Source organism: Staurois parvus, unplaced genomic scaffold, assembly GCF_062004578.1.
Source record: "Staurois parvus isolate SC_StPar_1 unplaced genomic scaffold, SC_StPar_1.0 ptg000336l, whole genome shotgun sequence".
Lineage (NCBI taxonomy): Eukaryota > Metazoa > Chordata > Amphibia > Anura > Ranidae > Staurois > Staurois parvus.
Genome location: NW_028318132.1, coordinates 4294944 through 4310426, shown reverse-complemented (window position 1 = coordinate 4310426; position 15483 = coordinate 4294944). Strand labels below are relative to the sequence as shown.

The 15483-nt window shown below is 42.9% G+C and overlaps 1 protein-coding gene across 2 annotated transcripts in view; it reads right to left on the bottom strand.

Annotated features, from left to right (window-relative positions):
• MYO18B (myosin XVIIIB) overlaps positions 1-15483 on the bottom strand; it is an 810748-nt gene that overhangs the window by 234435 nt on the left and 560830 nt on the right. For both annotated transcript variants that reach the window (XM_089684120.1, XM_089684121.1), the window contains exon 35: positions 15203-15355. In XM_089684120.1, the coding sequence (XP_089540246.1) occupies positions 15203-15355 (153 nt within the window). The remainder of the gene's footprint in view (positions 1-15202; positions 15356-15483) is intronic.

Genomic DNA, 15483 nt, shown 5'->3' with positions numbered 1-15483 from the left:
GCACTCTCCTTGATTGTTGTGTTCTACGGACACAGCTGATCATATGATGAGGTAAAAGGCCAACCACAGCGGCCTTTTACCACGTGATCAGCTTTGTCCAATGACACAGCAGATCAAGGAGTAAACACAGTTTACTCATGCTGTCACAGCATGAGGAAAGTACTGGCAATAACTGGCAAATGACACAGAGGACATCTGCACTGATCATCAGGGCACCGGTGATCAGTACCCTGATGATCAGTGCCCAGCAATGCCGCCCACCAGTGCTCATCAGTGGCCAGCAGTGCCACCCATCAGTGGCCAGCAGTGTCACCAGGGGTGTATTTACCACAAGGCAAACAAGGCATTTGCCTAGGGCGGCATTTTTTAGAGGGGCAGCACTGCCCCCCGAAAGAAGGGACATAAGTGGCATGGAGACCAGTTGAGATCCGAGAGAGGCTGTGGGCTGCTTGGTGGTGTATGCAGAGCCCAGCTGTTGTTCCTGGGGATGGCCAGAGTTGCTGATGGGGGCGGTTGTTAGTGGAAGGTTCTCTCGGGGGGCAGCACAAAACCTAAATACACCACTGAGTGTCAACCATAAGTGCCAAGCAGTGCCACCCATCAGTGCTGCCCAAAAGTGCTGCATAGCAGTTGCGCCCAGCAGTGCTACCAGTCAGTGTTGTCAGTCAGTGCCACCAGTCAGCACCGCCCATCAGTGTTGCCCATCAGTGCAGCATCATCAGTGCCTCCTCATCAATACCCACCAGTGCTGCCTATCAGTGCCCATCAGATCTGCCTCATCAACGCACATTAGTGAAGGAGAAAAATTAACTGTTTGCAAAATTTTATAATAGAAACAAAGAAATACTATTTTTTTTCAAATTTTTTGCTTTTTTTTTGTTTATAGTGCAAACAATAAAACACCCAGTGGTGATTAAATACCACCAGAAGAAAGCTTTATTTGTGTGAAAGAAATGATAAAAATGTCATATAGATACAGCGTTGTATGACCGTGCAATTGTCATTCAAAGTGCAACAGCACTGAAAACTGAAAAATGGCCTGGGCACAAAGGGGGTAAAAAGTGCCTGGTAGGCAAGTGGTTAAAGTGTTTGTAAACCCTGACATTTACCCAGTGCAGTGATTAAACAAATGCTACTACATAAGTTTTACTTGCTTATCTGCAGTTTTCTCTTCTCTACGTCCATTCAAAAAGTGCAGAATTTATACAGCTTGTCTGAGGTTTCAGAAAGCAGCGGGTGGAGAGCTAAAAGTACACACTGCAGAGCTCAGTGGGTAGAGCTGAGAGCTGATTGGAGGGAAGAGACATTCCCCCCTTCACACAGCACACAGGAACAGAGCTAAGGCTTTCAGTTTGCTGGAGATCCCTCCCCTGTCACCTTTTTTCTCTTGGTGTCAGGAAAACTTGTCAGAAGTGGCTCAGGCAGATAGCAGAGGAACAAAGCAACAGACAGAAATGACACTTAGTGCTTTGCATTGAGACAAATACACACTATAGGGGTATATGCTTTATTCATATTTCATGTCTGAGGTTTACAACCACTTTATATATAATGTGGTTAGGCTTCACTTTGTAACAATTACCCAACCAGGAGCAAAGAAAAGTGACTGACACTGATAGGCGGCACTGACTGGCACTGTTAGGCGGCACTGACAGGCACTAATGCACACTGATAGGCGGCACTGACTGGCACTGATAGGTGGCACTGATTGGCAGCACTGATAGGTGGCACTGATGGGCATTGACAGGCATCATTGATGGGCACTGAAAGGAAGCACTGACACATGGCACTGATAGGTGGCACTGATAGGCGGCACTGACTGGCACTAATAAGTGGCACTGATTGGCAGCACTGATAGGTGGCACTGATTGGCATTGATAGGTGGCACTGACTGGCACTGATGGGTGACACTGAATGGCAGCTCAGGTGGGCACTGATATGTGGCATTGATGTGCCCTGGTATGCACTGATATGTGGCATTGATGTGGTACTGATGGGCACTGGCACGTGGCACTGATGGACACTGACAGGTGGCACTGCTGGGGCTACACTGATCATCAGTGCCCTGATGTTCAGTGTACATGTCCCCTCTGCGGAAAGCCGATTACCGGCTCTCCTCTGTCCGCGTGACAGCTCGAGAGGAGAGAAATGCCGATAACCGGCATTTCCCTGTTTACATGTGATCAGCTGTGATTGGACACAGCTGATCACGTGACCGAGCTGACATCTTCAGCTCTTTCCATGATCGGTGATCCGCTGTGTCCGAGGGACACAGCGCTCTGCCGGTCGACGCACGCTCCCTGAGCCGCGCATGCGCGGAGAATGGGAGGACGTCATATGAGCCAATTACGGCAAGTGATGTATTCTATTAATGAATACAGAGCCTGCTCGGATTGGCTGCATCAGAGAGGCGGGCTGATGATGTCACAACTTCAGCCAATCCGAGCAGGCTCCGTATTCATTAATAGAATACATCGCTCACCGTGATTGGCTCAGTGCGGTATACTGTATGTAGCCAAAGCTACTGTACAGTATTACCACACATCCAGCGGGCTGACATTCTATACCCCACGTATAAGACGACCCCCAATCGTAGGGGTATGTTTTTAAGTATAAAAAGTCGTCTTATACGCCGGAAAATACGGTACATTTCAGTACAGAAGGAATAGGAGGGCCCTCCTCGTGGTGCTTACAATCTAAAGGAAGGGGGATGTGGTACAAAAGGTGATAGCTGTAGGCCAGGGGTGTCAAACTGGTGGCCCTCCAGATGTTGCAAAACTACAAGTCCCATCATGCCTCTGCCTTTGGGAGTCATGGTTGTAACTGTCAGTCTTGCAATGCCTCATGGGACTTGTAGTTTGGCAACAGCTGGAGGGCTACCGGTTGATTTACTAAAACAGGAGAGTGCAAAATCTGGTGCAGCTGTGTTTGGTAGCCAATCAGCTTCTAACTTTACCTTGTTCAATTAAGCCTTGACAGCCAGATTTTGCACTCTCCAGGTTTAGTAAATTAACTCAGCTCTATTGTGGAAAGTTTAGCTCAGGAGACGGTGCTTTGGTCCTCCTCTCCAGCTTCCTGCACATTGCTAATGGTCACCTAATGTAATGGTCGTCTTACTAACCAGTTGTGTGATGCAGCAGAGGTTGGTCCAAGGTGCCAACTTCCAAACTGAGGTCAGTAGTTGGACTACCCAGTATTGGAGTACCCAGGGTTTCACAGCTCCCATGGAGCTCTAATAGTTAGACACAGGTATACAAATGTCACACATACTGTACCTTTCACTAGAAATGTGATCTCTAGCATGTGCTGCAGGAAAAAATCAACCCAATTTATTATTATGCAAATACTAATAATTATATTAATGGTTGGAAGACTGAAGTGACAACAGCTTCTCTTTATTTTCCTAGTTATGTGAGAATTACTCCTTTAACCCCTTCAAACAAATATACAACCTCACAGAACTGGGCTTTTTCTGTGGGGCAACATATTTGCGTGCCTATCTTTGTGCTGGGTACGCTCTCCGAGCACAAAGACTGGGGTGTAACTGAGAGCCCCGGGTCCCGTTCTAACAATCGGAACCCGGGACTCCAGATTCCGGGTCACATGATTGCTGTGATAGCCTCTGATTGGCTATCACAGTGATCAGTCACTGTGAAGCCCTCCCCCTTGTTTTTTTTTTCTCTCTCTGAATGGAGGAGAGAGATATATTGTATCTCTCTCCTTGCAGATAGAAAAAAAAAACAACTGTTTGTAAAAAAAAAAAAGATAAATAAAGATAAATAAATAAATGTTAAAAAATAAATGAAAAAATAAAGAAAAACTACCTATGATCTAGTTCAGTGCCAGGGTTAGTGTTTGGGCCAATGTAAAAAAAAGTTGCAAAATTGTGCTTAGGCGTTAAGATTTTTTTTACCCTTAGGTGTGAAGGGGTTAAGAAAACTATCTCTTATATGCATTTAATCTCTAGTTTCTTATTGAAGAACAGCTGTTTTTATATGCAATGGAAGTCTACCGAGAATGACTCAAAGCCTTTTCCAAAGCAAGGATAATTTAAAAGACAAAACCTTACTGGCCGTGTAAGTAAAATCAGGAACTTCTTTTTTACTTCAAGCAATATTAAAAACCAAAACCAGAAATGTAATATGTTGCAGTTTACCAATAGGTGTGGTAGCTGCATTGATTTTCTTTTAGTCTTTTTTGCCTCCATTTTCACTGGGTGATTTGGCCAGAAACACACCTCCTGTATTAGAGTGCCCTTACACTTGATGAAGAGCACCTTTGGATAGCAGCATTGTCATTCTAGGGGAAGTGGAGTGTTAACTATACTAGCATATTGAACTACACTAACAAATTGAAGCCAAAAGCCAACTAACCTTTGTCCTTTTAGAATAAAGGTTTTACATAAATAAAAGCTGATCATTGTATGCGCCCCTGCCAATAGTATATGGTTTTTATCCTCCCTGTAACTGAAACATCTTCAGGAGAGCTTGTTCTTTTGAAAAACAACAGACTTTACTGGCCAGATCATCACATGAAAAAAAGAAGAAAGAAAGCCAAAATAAGAAAACTATTGCAGCCATCACATAGTAACATAGTTAGTCTGGCTGAAAAAAGACAAAAGTCCATCCAGTTCAACCATAGAAAGAAAAAGTTATAATCCTATACCCACAGTTGATCCAGAGGAAGGCAAAAAAAAACCCCTAGCAAAGCACGATCCAATTTGCTCCTGCTGGGAAAATTTTTTTTACCTGATCCCCGAGAGGCAATCAGATATTCCCTGGATTCCTGGATTACATGGAAGATGTAAGCTGCAATATAATAAAAGTTTTCTTTCGGGTTTAATACTGCTTTCAGTCTTTGTAAATAGCCATGTGGATTTTTGTGAAGCCATGCTTTCCATCTGCCAGATGTTTATGCCTGTATAGGAGGAACCCAAGTCTACAAGTAAGCATCTCTCGTTATGTATTCACATTATCTACAGCAGCATTTACTAAAAGTCTGTAGAATACTGCATGACCAGAATAGTAATGATCCATAAATGCATTCATTTCTAATCAGAAAACAGTTACATTATTTTTTACCATTTCATCTTGAAGCCTGCTACTTATCATATTGTGAAAAATGAAACCATGTCAGCTTGTTCAATGCAAAGCCTGTATAAATGGCAGGACATCTGCTCATTACATGATTAGTTAACCTTTAGGGTAACTTTAAATTAGCCATAATAATATAGTTGTTTACATTAATTAATTTTGGCATACACAGATTATATTGCAGTTCAATTTCCACTTGAATATTTGATGAGCCTTAGCATATATATGTTTTTGAAACATTTATACAGCATTCCAGTCAAGATAGAAAGCCCTATTTCCATTCTGAATATCTATCTATCTATCTATCTATCTATCTATCTATCTATCTATCTATCTATCTATATGCTTTAACAAAGCCTACCTGCCCCATGTGGGAAAAAAACAAATGTCATCTTCAGTTCTGTAGCTCTTATAAATACAAGATCCTCCTTTGGAGCTCATTCAATTTGTGTGGTGCGGATTGAAGCTTAGGTTTCACAGCTAATTGACACAGTGGTTGTTCACCGGTTCAGGTTTACATCAGGTTCAGGTTTACATATATGCGGTTTAGAAACGGTTCCCATAGAAGTCAATAGCCTGTAATCCGCACCTGAACCTGAAGGCACTGCTCAGAAATTGGATATGACTCTTTTTCAATCTGCACTGAATCTGCACCGGCCATGCACTGGACATATGTGAACAGGTACCCTAGGAATCAATGTTATTTCACGTCATGAGGATTGGATGTGGTTCAAACCACATCCAATCTGCATGTGAACTGGCACTGACTCTCTCTGACCCTTTTGTTATGAGGTTGCTGAAATCTGTGCATTTACAGGAAATACAATAGAAATAAGTGGGCTGCCATTAATGAATGCTTGCTACCCATTCTGCATACTTGTTTTTGATCAGTAACCTATTGAAGCTATTGGGTCAGCATGACTCTCAAGCACATAATAGTTTCAAAGAAAGCTCAGCAATGGCAGCTCACAAAAAGGTTGTTGAAGCCAGAGGCATAGCTAGGGGGGTAAATATGTACCCGGGCGCCAAGGTACAGGGGCACCAAAATGAGGCTTACAACCGGGGGCATATTTGCCGCGAGGCAAACAAGGCGTTTGCCATGGGCAGCACTTTTTAGGGGGGCGTGCCACCCCCTCTTCCAAAGGAAGGGTCACTTAGTACAGGGGCGGGCAGCGGGCTGCTGTGTCTTACCTGGCTCCGTGTCCCAGTCCCATGGCGATCCAGTCCAGGAGGTGCTGCTGGAGGAGGGGTAGAGAGGTCCGGTGTCTTCTTTTCCCTGGACGCGATGTGTGGGCGGGATGTCATGTTGCCCCTGTCATCTGGCCACACCCTCAGGATCACTGGACAGCCTATGGCAGCTTGTACCTCACTCTGTAAGCTCCACCTCCTCACCGGTGATTGGGCGCCAGAACTGTAGCTCAGGAAAGACACACAGGCGGCCAATCACCTGCGAGGAGGTGGAGCTTGGAGAGGAGGAGCTGAGCTGCAGCGCGAAGATCGAGTGAGGGAGCGGCCGGAGCAAGTGAAGAAGACAGCTGACCGGTAAGTGTGCCGTGCAGATGGTGCTGCTGCAACCAGGTATGCTGGCTGTGGATGGGAGAGGGAAGGAGCCTAGGCTGGAGTAGGGGTCAGCAAAGTAAGTGTCATTGGTGTCAGTGGGAGGAATAGTGCCCCATCATTGGTGTCACTGATGTGATTAAAGCGGGAAGGGGGCTGGGGCGCCAATTTTATAGTTCGTCCCCGGGCGCAAAATATCCTAGCTACGCCTCTGGTTGAAGCTAGGCTGTGTGTCTGACCACAGATTTAAATTTTTTTTAAATTGAATGTAGGTTTTGCTTAGAATTTTCCTTTTAATGATATGCCACCATATCAATAGAATAGATAAGGGTTAGAACACCTGACAGGGTGTTATTGCTAGGGAGGTTTATCTGCCTATTTCTCCTACTGGTCACTGTCTCAGAAATACACTGCTCAAAAAAAATTAAAGGAACACTTTGAAAACACATCAAATCTCAATGCGGAAAAATATCATGCTGGATATCTATACTGATATGGACTGGATAATGTGTTATGAACATAAGGATGCCCCATCGTTTGATGGAAATGAAAATGATCAACCTACAGGGGACTGAATTCCAACATACACCGAAAATCTACGTGAAAAAATGATGCAGCATGCTAGTCCATTTTGCTGAAATTTCATTGCAGCCACTCAAAATAGTACTGGATAGTTTGTATGGCCCCCATGTGCTTGTATGCATGCCTGACAACGTCGGGACATGCTCCTAATGAGATGACGGATGGTGTCCTGGGGTATTTCCTCCCAGATCTGAACCAGGGCATCATTGAGCTCCTAGACAGTCTGAGGTGCAACCTGATGGCTTCAGATGGACTGAAATAAGATATCCCAGAGATGTTCTATTGGATTTAGGTCAGGTGAGTGTGGGGGCCATTCAATGGTATCCATTCCTTCATCCTCCAAGAACTGCCTGCATACTATCGCCTCATGAGGCCAGGCATTGTCGTGCACCAGGAGGAACCCAGGACCCACTGCATCAGCGTAGAGTCTGACAATGGGTCCAAGGATTTAATCTCGATACCTAATAGCAGTCATGGTGCCATTGTCTAGCCTGTAGAGGTCTGTGTGTCCGTCCATGGATATGCCTCCTCAGACCATCCCTGACCCTCCACCAAAATAGTCATGCTGAACAATGTTACAGGCAGCATAATGTTCTCCACGGCTTCTCCAGACCCTTTCACATCTGCCACATGTGCTCAGGGTGAACCTGCTCTCATCTGTGAAAAGCACAGGACACCAGTGGCAGACCTGCCAATTCTGGTGTTCAATGGCAAATGCCAATTGAGCTCTATGGTGCCGGGCAGTGAGCACAGGGCCCACTAGAGGACGTTGGGCCCTCAGACCACCCTCATGATGTCTATTTCTGATTGTTTAGTCAGAGACATTCACACTAGTGGCCTGCTGGAGGACATTTTGTAGGGCTCTGGCAGTGTTCATCCTGTTCTTCCTTGCACAAAGGAGCAGATACCGGTCCTGCTTATGGGTTAGGGACCTTCTAGGGCCCTATTCAGCTCTCCTAGAGTAACTGCCTGTCTCCTGGAATCTCCTCCATGCTGGGAGACACAGCAAACCTTCTGGCAATGGCACGTATTGATTTGCCATCCTGGAGGAGTTGGACTGCCTGTGCAACCTCTGTAGGGTCCAGGTATCATAGCAGAGCCATACAAAGCAGGGTCCTTACAGGGAAACACAGCACACACTAAAAAAAAAAAAAAAACAGCACACAGTTAATCCTTTGATCGCCTCAGATATTAACCCCTTCCTGACCAATGCCATCAGTACAGTGTCAGTACTTTTTATTAGCACTGATCACTGACACAAAATCAGTTCCCCCCCCAGTGTCAGAATGTCCGCCGCAGTCCCGCAGTACAGCTATAAGTCTCTGATCGCGGCCATTACTAGTAAAAACAAAAAATTTCAGTATATATACCACCATTTGTAAGCGTTATAACTTTCACATAAACCAATTGATTTACAAGTATTGGGATTTTTTTTAGCAGACCTGTAGCAGAATACATTTTGGTCTAAATGTATGACGAAATTAGATTTTTTAAATTTTTTTACTGGACATGTTTAATAGCAAAAAGTCAAAAATATTGTTTTTTTTCTCAAAATTGTTGGTCTTTTTTTGTTTATAGCGCAAAAAATAAAAACACAAAGGCAATCAAATATCACCAAAAGAAAGCTCTATTGGTGGGAAAAGAGGACATAAATTTCATTGGGATGCAGCGTTGCATGACCACGCAATTGTCAGTTAAAGTAACACAGAGCCATATCGCAAAAAATGACCTGGTCAGGAAGGGGGGTAAGTCCTCTGGAGGGCAAGTGGTTAAAGTAAACAGACATATACTCACAAACATAAGAAGTATAGGAGCACATAAGAAAGAGTCACCAAAGCATTGAGAGTCAGCATGTATATGACATCAACAGCTAGGCCCTGCCCAACATGTTTCGCCACCAATCGGCATCAACAGGGGAATGGAGTTTCAAAAATGTACTGATTGTAAATCATTGGGGTTTATTCAATATAGTAGCAAAGGATGTTCACATAGCAAAGTGAGTGTTCAAATTGTAGATAAACGTTCATTTAGCTTAGTGAATAAGGTGAAATTTGCTACCTTTAAATAACCAATTATGTGCATGTTCATAAAAATAAAAAATGTAATTATACTTGTTTATGATTGGATGAGTGAAAGGAATACAACTTAAGTAAGAAAACATTAATTTGCGCCTTTAGTAAATCAACCCTACTATTTTACATTCCCATACAGTCATGTTGATAAAGATTTTCTGTGGAACTTTTGCTAAATCCTCAGAGAAGTTGGCCCGTGCGTGGCCAGCCTTACTCTTAATTCTAGATTGTTTGAAGAGTGTTTATTTTTAGAGCTGAACAAAGCCAACAGTTGGGAGGATTATACTGGTGTTGGACAATAGTAATCTTTGCAGTGGCCACAATGGTAAGCTCCTTAGCTGAACACATGCCATCTAAACACAGAGGCACAGATCAGTTTGTAAGTGGGATGGAAAGCTATGAACAGTGAAGCAAGCTGTGCAGTAGCAGATTGAGCATATTTATTACAGTTAACACAACAGGACATGGCAAAGAGCCCATTCGTAAATACATCTTCTCAATTCTCATGGATACTCTCTCCTGGCAGATCAGATAAAAGCTAATTCTGTTTGGCTCAGCAAGACAGATTTAAATATAATTTCCAAATTCATCTTTTATTCTAAGATTTTAGTAGTAAACGATTAACAAAGAAAAATAAATACATAAGTTAAAAAAATGTAATTAATAAAAAAAAAATAATTAATAAAAATGTATATATATATATATATATATATATATATATATATACATATTTAATTGATTTATGTGTATATATATATATATATATATATATATATATATACATACAGTGAAGGAAATAAGTATTTGATCCCCTGCTGATTTTGAATGTTTGCCAACTCACAAAGAAATGATCAGTCTAAAAATCGAATGATAGGTGTATTGTAACACTGAGAGACAGAATAGCAACAAAAATTCAAAAGAAATGCATGTCTAACAAATTATGCACTGATTTGCATGTTCATGAGGGAAATAAGTATTTGATCCCCTTCACGAAACATGACTTAGTACTTGGTGGCAAATCCCTTGTTGGCAATCACAGAGGTCAGACGTTTCCTGTAGTTGGCCACCAGGTTTGCACACATGTCAGGAGGGATTTTGGTCCACTTCTCTTGGCAGATCCTCTCCACGTTATTAAGGTTTGGTGGTTGACGTTTGGCAACTCGTATTTTCAGCTCCCTCCACAGATTTTGAATTGGATTAAGGTCTGGAGACTGGCTAGGCCACTCCAGGACCTTAATGTGCTTCTCCTTAAACCACTCCTTTGTTGCCTTGGACATGTGTTTTGGATAATTGTCATGCTGGAACACCCATCCACAACCCATTTTCAATGCCCTGGCTAAGGGAATAAGGTTCTCACCCAAGATTTAAGAGTACATTGCCCCATCCATCATCCCTTTGATGCAGTGCAGTTGTCCTGTCCCCTTAGCAGAAAAACACCCCAAAGCAGAATGTTTCCACCACCATATTTGACAGTTGGGATGGTGTTCTTAGGGTCATAGGCAGCATTCCTCCTCCTCCAAACAAGGCGAGTCGAGTTGATGCCAAAGAGCTCGATTTTGGTCTCATCTGACCACAACACTTTCAACCATTCCTCCTCTGTATCATTCAGATGTTCAGTGGTAAACTTGAGACAGGCCTGGACATGTGCTTTCTTGAGCAGAGGGACCTTGCGGCACTGTGACTGTGGTCCCAGCTGCCTGGAGATCATTGACAAGATCCTCACGTGTAGTTCTGGGATGATTCCTCACCGTTCTCATGATCATTGCCACTCCACGAGGTGAGATCTTGCATGGTGCACCATACCTAGGGAGACTGACAGTTGTTTTGTGTTTCTTCCATTTGAGAATGATTGCACCAACTGTTGTCACCTTCTCACCAAGCTGCTTGGCAATAGTTTGGTAGCCCAGTCCAGCCTTGTGTAGGTCTACAATCTTGTCCCTGACAGCCTTGGACAGCTCTTTGGTGTTTGCCATGGTGGAGAGTTTGGAATCTGATGGTTTGATTGCTCCTGTGGACAGGTGTCTTTATACAGGTAACAAAATGAGATTAGCAGCACTCCCTTTAAGAGACTGCTTCTAATTTCAGTTTGTTACCTGTATGAAAGACACCTGGTAGCCAGAAATCCTGCTGAATGATAGGGGATCAAATACTTATTTTCCTCATGAACATGCAAATCAGTGCATAATTTGTTAGACATGCATTTCTTTAGAATTTTTTGTTGCTATTCTGTCTCTCAGTGTTACAATACACCTACAATTTGATTTTTAGACTGATGATTTCTTAGTGAGTGGGCAAACATTCAAAATCAGCAGGGGATCAAATACTTATTTCCTTCACTATATATATATATATATATATATATATATATATATATATATATATATACACACACACACACACTCTCACGCACACCCACAGAGTTGAATTAACATTTAGATATTTTCAGACTTCAAGATATCAAGCAGTTATTTAGGAACAGGTTTATTTTGTGCTTCAAGTTTCTGTTAGAGTTAATAATATTTCATTTAAAATTATCCTGGCTTGAAGTGCAGGATATGTTCTGGCACATTTAATATTGTGTTTTGAAAGGCAAACTAATCTTTTTCTTTTTAGATATTCATGGGAATGTGATCAGTCTAAACTTTATGCATACTTTGCGCATTTAAGGCCAAGCATCAGGTTCACTTTAAAGTGGTAGTAAACTCATTTTTGTGAATTTTACCTACAGGTAAGCTTATAGTAAAACTTCCCTGTAGGTAAAATGAATATCTCCTAAACGTGTACTGTTTAGGAGATATTATATCGAGCAGCAGCCAGTGATGTCGCCAGCACATGCGCTCTGAAGGAATGGCAAACCCATGCTGTTCCTACAGAGCTTTGTGCCGTGGCCAGGGCTCCTGCACGCATGGGCGGAAGCGACGTCAACGAGGTTCGACTAATCAGACAGCCAGAGCCCGCAAACCCAAAAGATGGACATCCTGTCAACTGCAACAGCGTGCCACTGGAGGGCTTTGTTTTAAGGTACATTTTTCATAATGTGCTTTGGTATTATGCAATGCATGCTAGCACATTATGATATTGCCTTGCAGGGGGAAAACCTTTTTTTAAGCTTTACTACCACTTTAACACTGGCCTGACTTGCTGAATATACCTACCATCTCTTTTCTCTTCTGCTCTGGTCCTGCTGTTGGAAGCCTGGGAGCATTAGCCCTGTGTAAGCTCTATATCGCAGTTTGGAGCTTACACAGTGCTGAGAATTCTCTCACTGAGTGCCTGCGTGGCCAGTCACCAAGCTTCAGCACTGTTGTGTGGGAGGCAGGGGCGGACTGACCATTTGGAAACTCGGGCACTGCCCGAGGGCCCGGGGTCAGTAGGGGGCCCCATGAGATGCCCCTGGTACCTTTTTCATAGGCTTTTTTGAGTTTGGGCAAGGACACAGGGGCCCCATGATCCCCTATTGCCCGGGGGCCCTATGAGTTGTCAGTCCGCTCCTGCACAGAACCAAAGTTTAGAGTGCACCCAAGCACCACAGTTTATAGTGCACTCAAGCAACACTCCCCCCCATACAAATCTTCCAATAGCTACAGAAAAAGTAGGACATAAACCCCACATTATAAGCATCATGTCTACAGGAAGAGGCAGAAGTTCCCATGCAGCTATGCCAGAAAAAGAAGGCCTAAGCAGTGGTGCAATATCTGCAGACAGGGCTATTTTGCCATTTTTTGGATGATGGGGGGGCCCTGGGTATGCTATACGGCCCAAGTACGCAGAGGAAAAGGTGGAGTGACTAACCATGCCTTCATCACCCTCCTCTTCTGACACCCAGGTGCCCCATGAGTTGTCAGTCCACCCCTGGTGGGAGGATACACTAACCGGAAAGTATCAGGTAGTTTTCTCACTCTGGGAGCCAAACAGAGCTAGAATGTGCATAATGTTAACTCAAGGCAACAGGAGTCAGTTGTTTGCTTTTATTATCCAGCAAGCATTGTTACTAATGTAAAGGCATAAAGCTTACTTACAGTGACATTAAAGTCTATTTTTTTCCATAAGATAGATAATAATCAAACTTGCATGTATTTACTACCTTTTCTACAAAGAAAAGATCCTCCTCTGCATTTACTTTTTAAAAAGTGCCACGCACACACACACACAGCACATAAGGGATTCACAGATGACAAACCATGCATCTCTTCCCCCTCCACAGCGATGATTGACAGCATCTGTTTGTATCCCTTTCATGATGCCTGTGTGTGCAGCAACTAGGAATGCTTCATGTACGATTGTAGTACAGAGTGGGAGCATAAATGTAGACGGGACTCCTACAGGACTCCATAGGTCCCAGTGACATGGTGGACCACACCTTCAAAACTAAATACGAAGGAGGATTTTTTTAAGAAAAAACTGCAAATACATGTAAGTTAGAATATTGTTATTATCTGATTTATAAACAAATACATTTTAATGTCACTTTAATTCACCTTTAATCTGTTTTATTTTATTTATTTATTTTAGGTACTCATAGAGCACCGCCTATTTACACAGCACTTTACACACACAGTATATATATATATATATATATATATATATATATATATATATTTTGTTCATTCTCATCAGTCCCTAACTCACATTCATACATATCCATACTAGGACCAATTTAGATAAGAGCCAATTAACCTACCAGCATGTCTCTGGAGTGTTGGAGGAATCCGGAATACCCAGGGAAAACCATGCAAGTTTTATATAATCTTATCCAACTTGATTCCTAGAATGGTTGTAAAGGCTCCAGGTTTTTTACCTTCATGAATTCTATGTGTGTGCAGCAGCAACCCCACCCCCCAGCTCTCCAACACTTACCTGAGCCCCACTGCATCCTAAGGACTCCAGGGACTCTCTCTCCTCATTGGCTGGGACAGTCACATCAATCACAGCCAGTGAGCCAATGAGGAGAGAGAGGGGCGGGTCCAAGCCACGTCTCTGTGTGTGAATGGATGCCCGAGAGTGAGTCTACTTGGATGCCCCCATAGCAACCTACTTGTTCTGGGGACACTCGGTAGGAGGGAGGGGGACAGGAGCACCAGCGCGGGGACCTGAGAAGAGGTGAATCAGGGATGCTCTGTGCAAAAATCACTGCACAGAGCAGGTAGTTATGACATGTTTGGTATTTTTAAAACATTACATTCTAGCCTTTAATATCACTTTAAGGCTTCTCACATTTTTACTAAAAAGGGCTGCAATCTACTGTCTCATGATTCTATGGTGTTTACCCTCCTTCTTGTGTTCCAATGTCTATAGGTGAGGCTGTAGTACTCACAGAGGGCCATGCTGTTAGCAGTGAACATACTAGCCTGCACCTAGTCATTGACATGATGATTGGCTGGCAACTGTTCTATACAACATACATACAAATGTAGAGGCATGTAGCTTGCAGGTAGTGAGGTTCTGAAGTTTACAGTAAATGTAGCAAACAAATGTGCCATTTGAGTGTGAATAAAAGTTAAATGTTAATGTCTGGCTCAAGTGTATCTTGAAGGAACAATTTACCACCATACTATAAAACCATTGAGATATTTATGGTCACCTTAAAGTTATGTAGTCATGTTGAATCTTGTGCTTTCCTTATGTCTTTCACCAGAGGGTGCACCAGTGGCATACTTTAAATTATTCTTTTCTACAAAAAAGTATTCCCTCTACTGGGCTGTCTGCACTCTACTATGTGTTCACATATTATGGACATAATTATGGTCTATTGGCACAAATATAACAGATACAATATTGCTGTAGTTATCACATGGAAGTGGAGACGAAGTCATCAGTAGAGAAACAGGCTGCTGGGTATCTGGCCCAATCAAAGTAACTAACTGCAAGTACGTGAGGAACTCTGTTTGAAGATTTCACCTGGATGTGAACTCTTTCTATCTCTCCACGATCCACGGGTGGTCCTGAATCTCCCATGGTGGCCAGAAGGAGCTGCAGGTCAGCCAGCAATGCATGTGTCCTCTTTAGATCTCTCCTGAGTCGCTTTTCCACATCAAAGTCTCGATGTCCAATCTAAAGTACAAACATAAGTGATCAGCACTATTAAATATTGTTCAGGTTTAAAACAGCAGAAGTGGCTAAATAAAACAGAAATACACCAAGTAATACATTTCAGAAACCTGATTGTCCCGTTTTTTTCT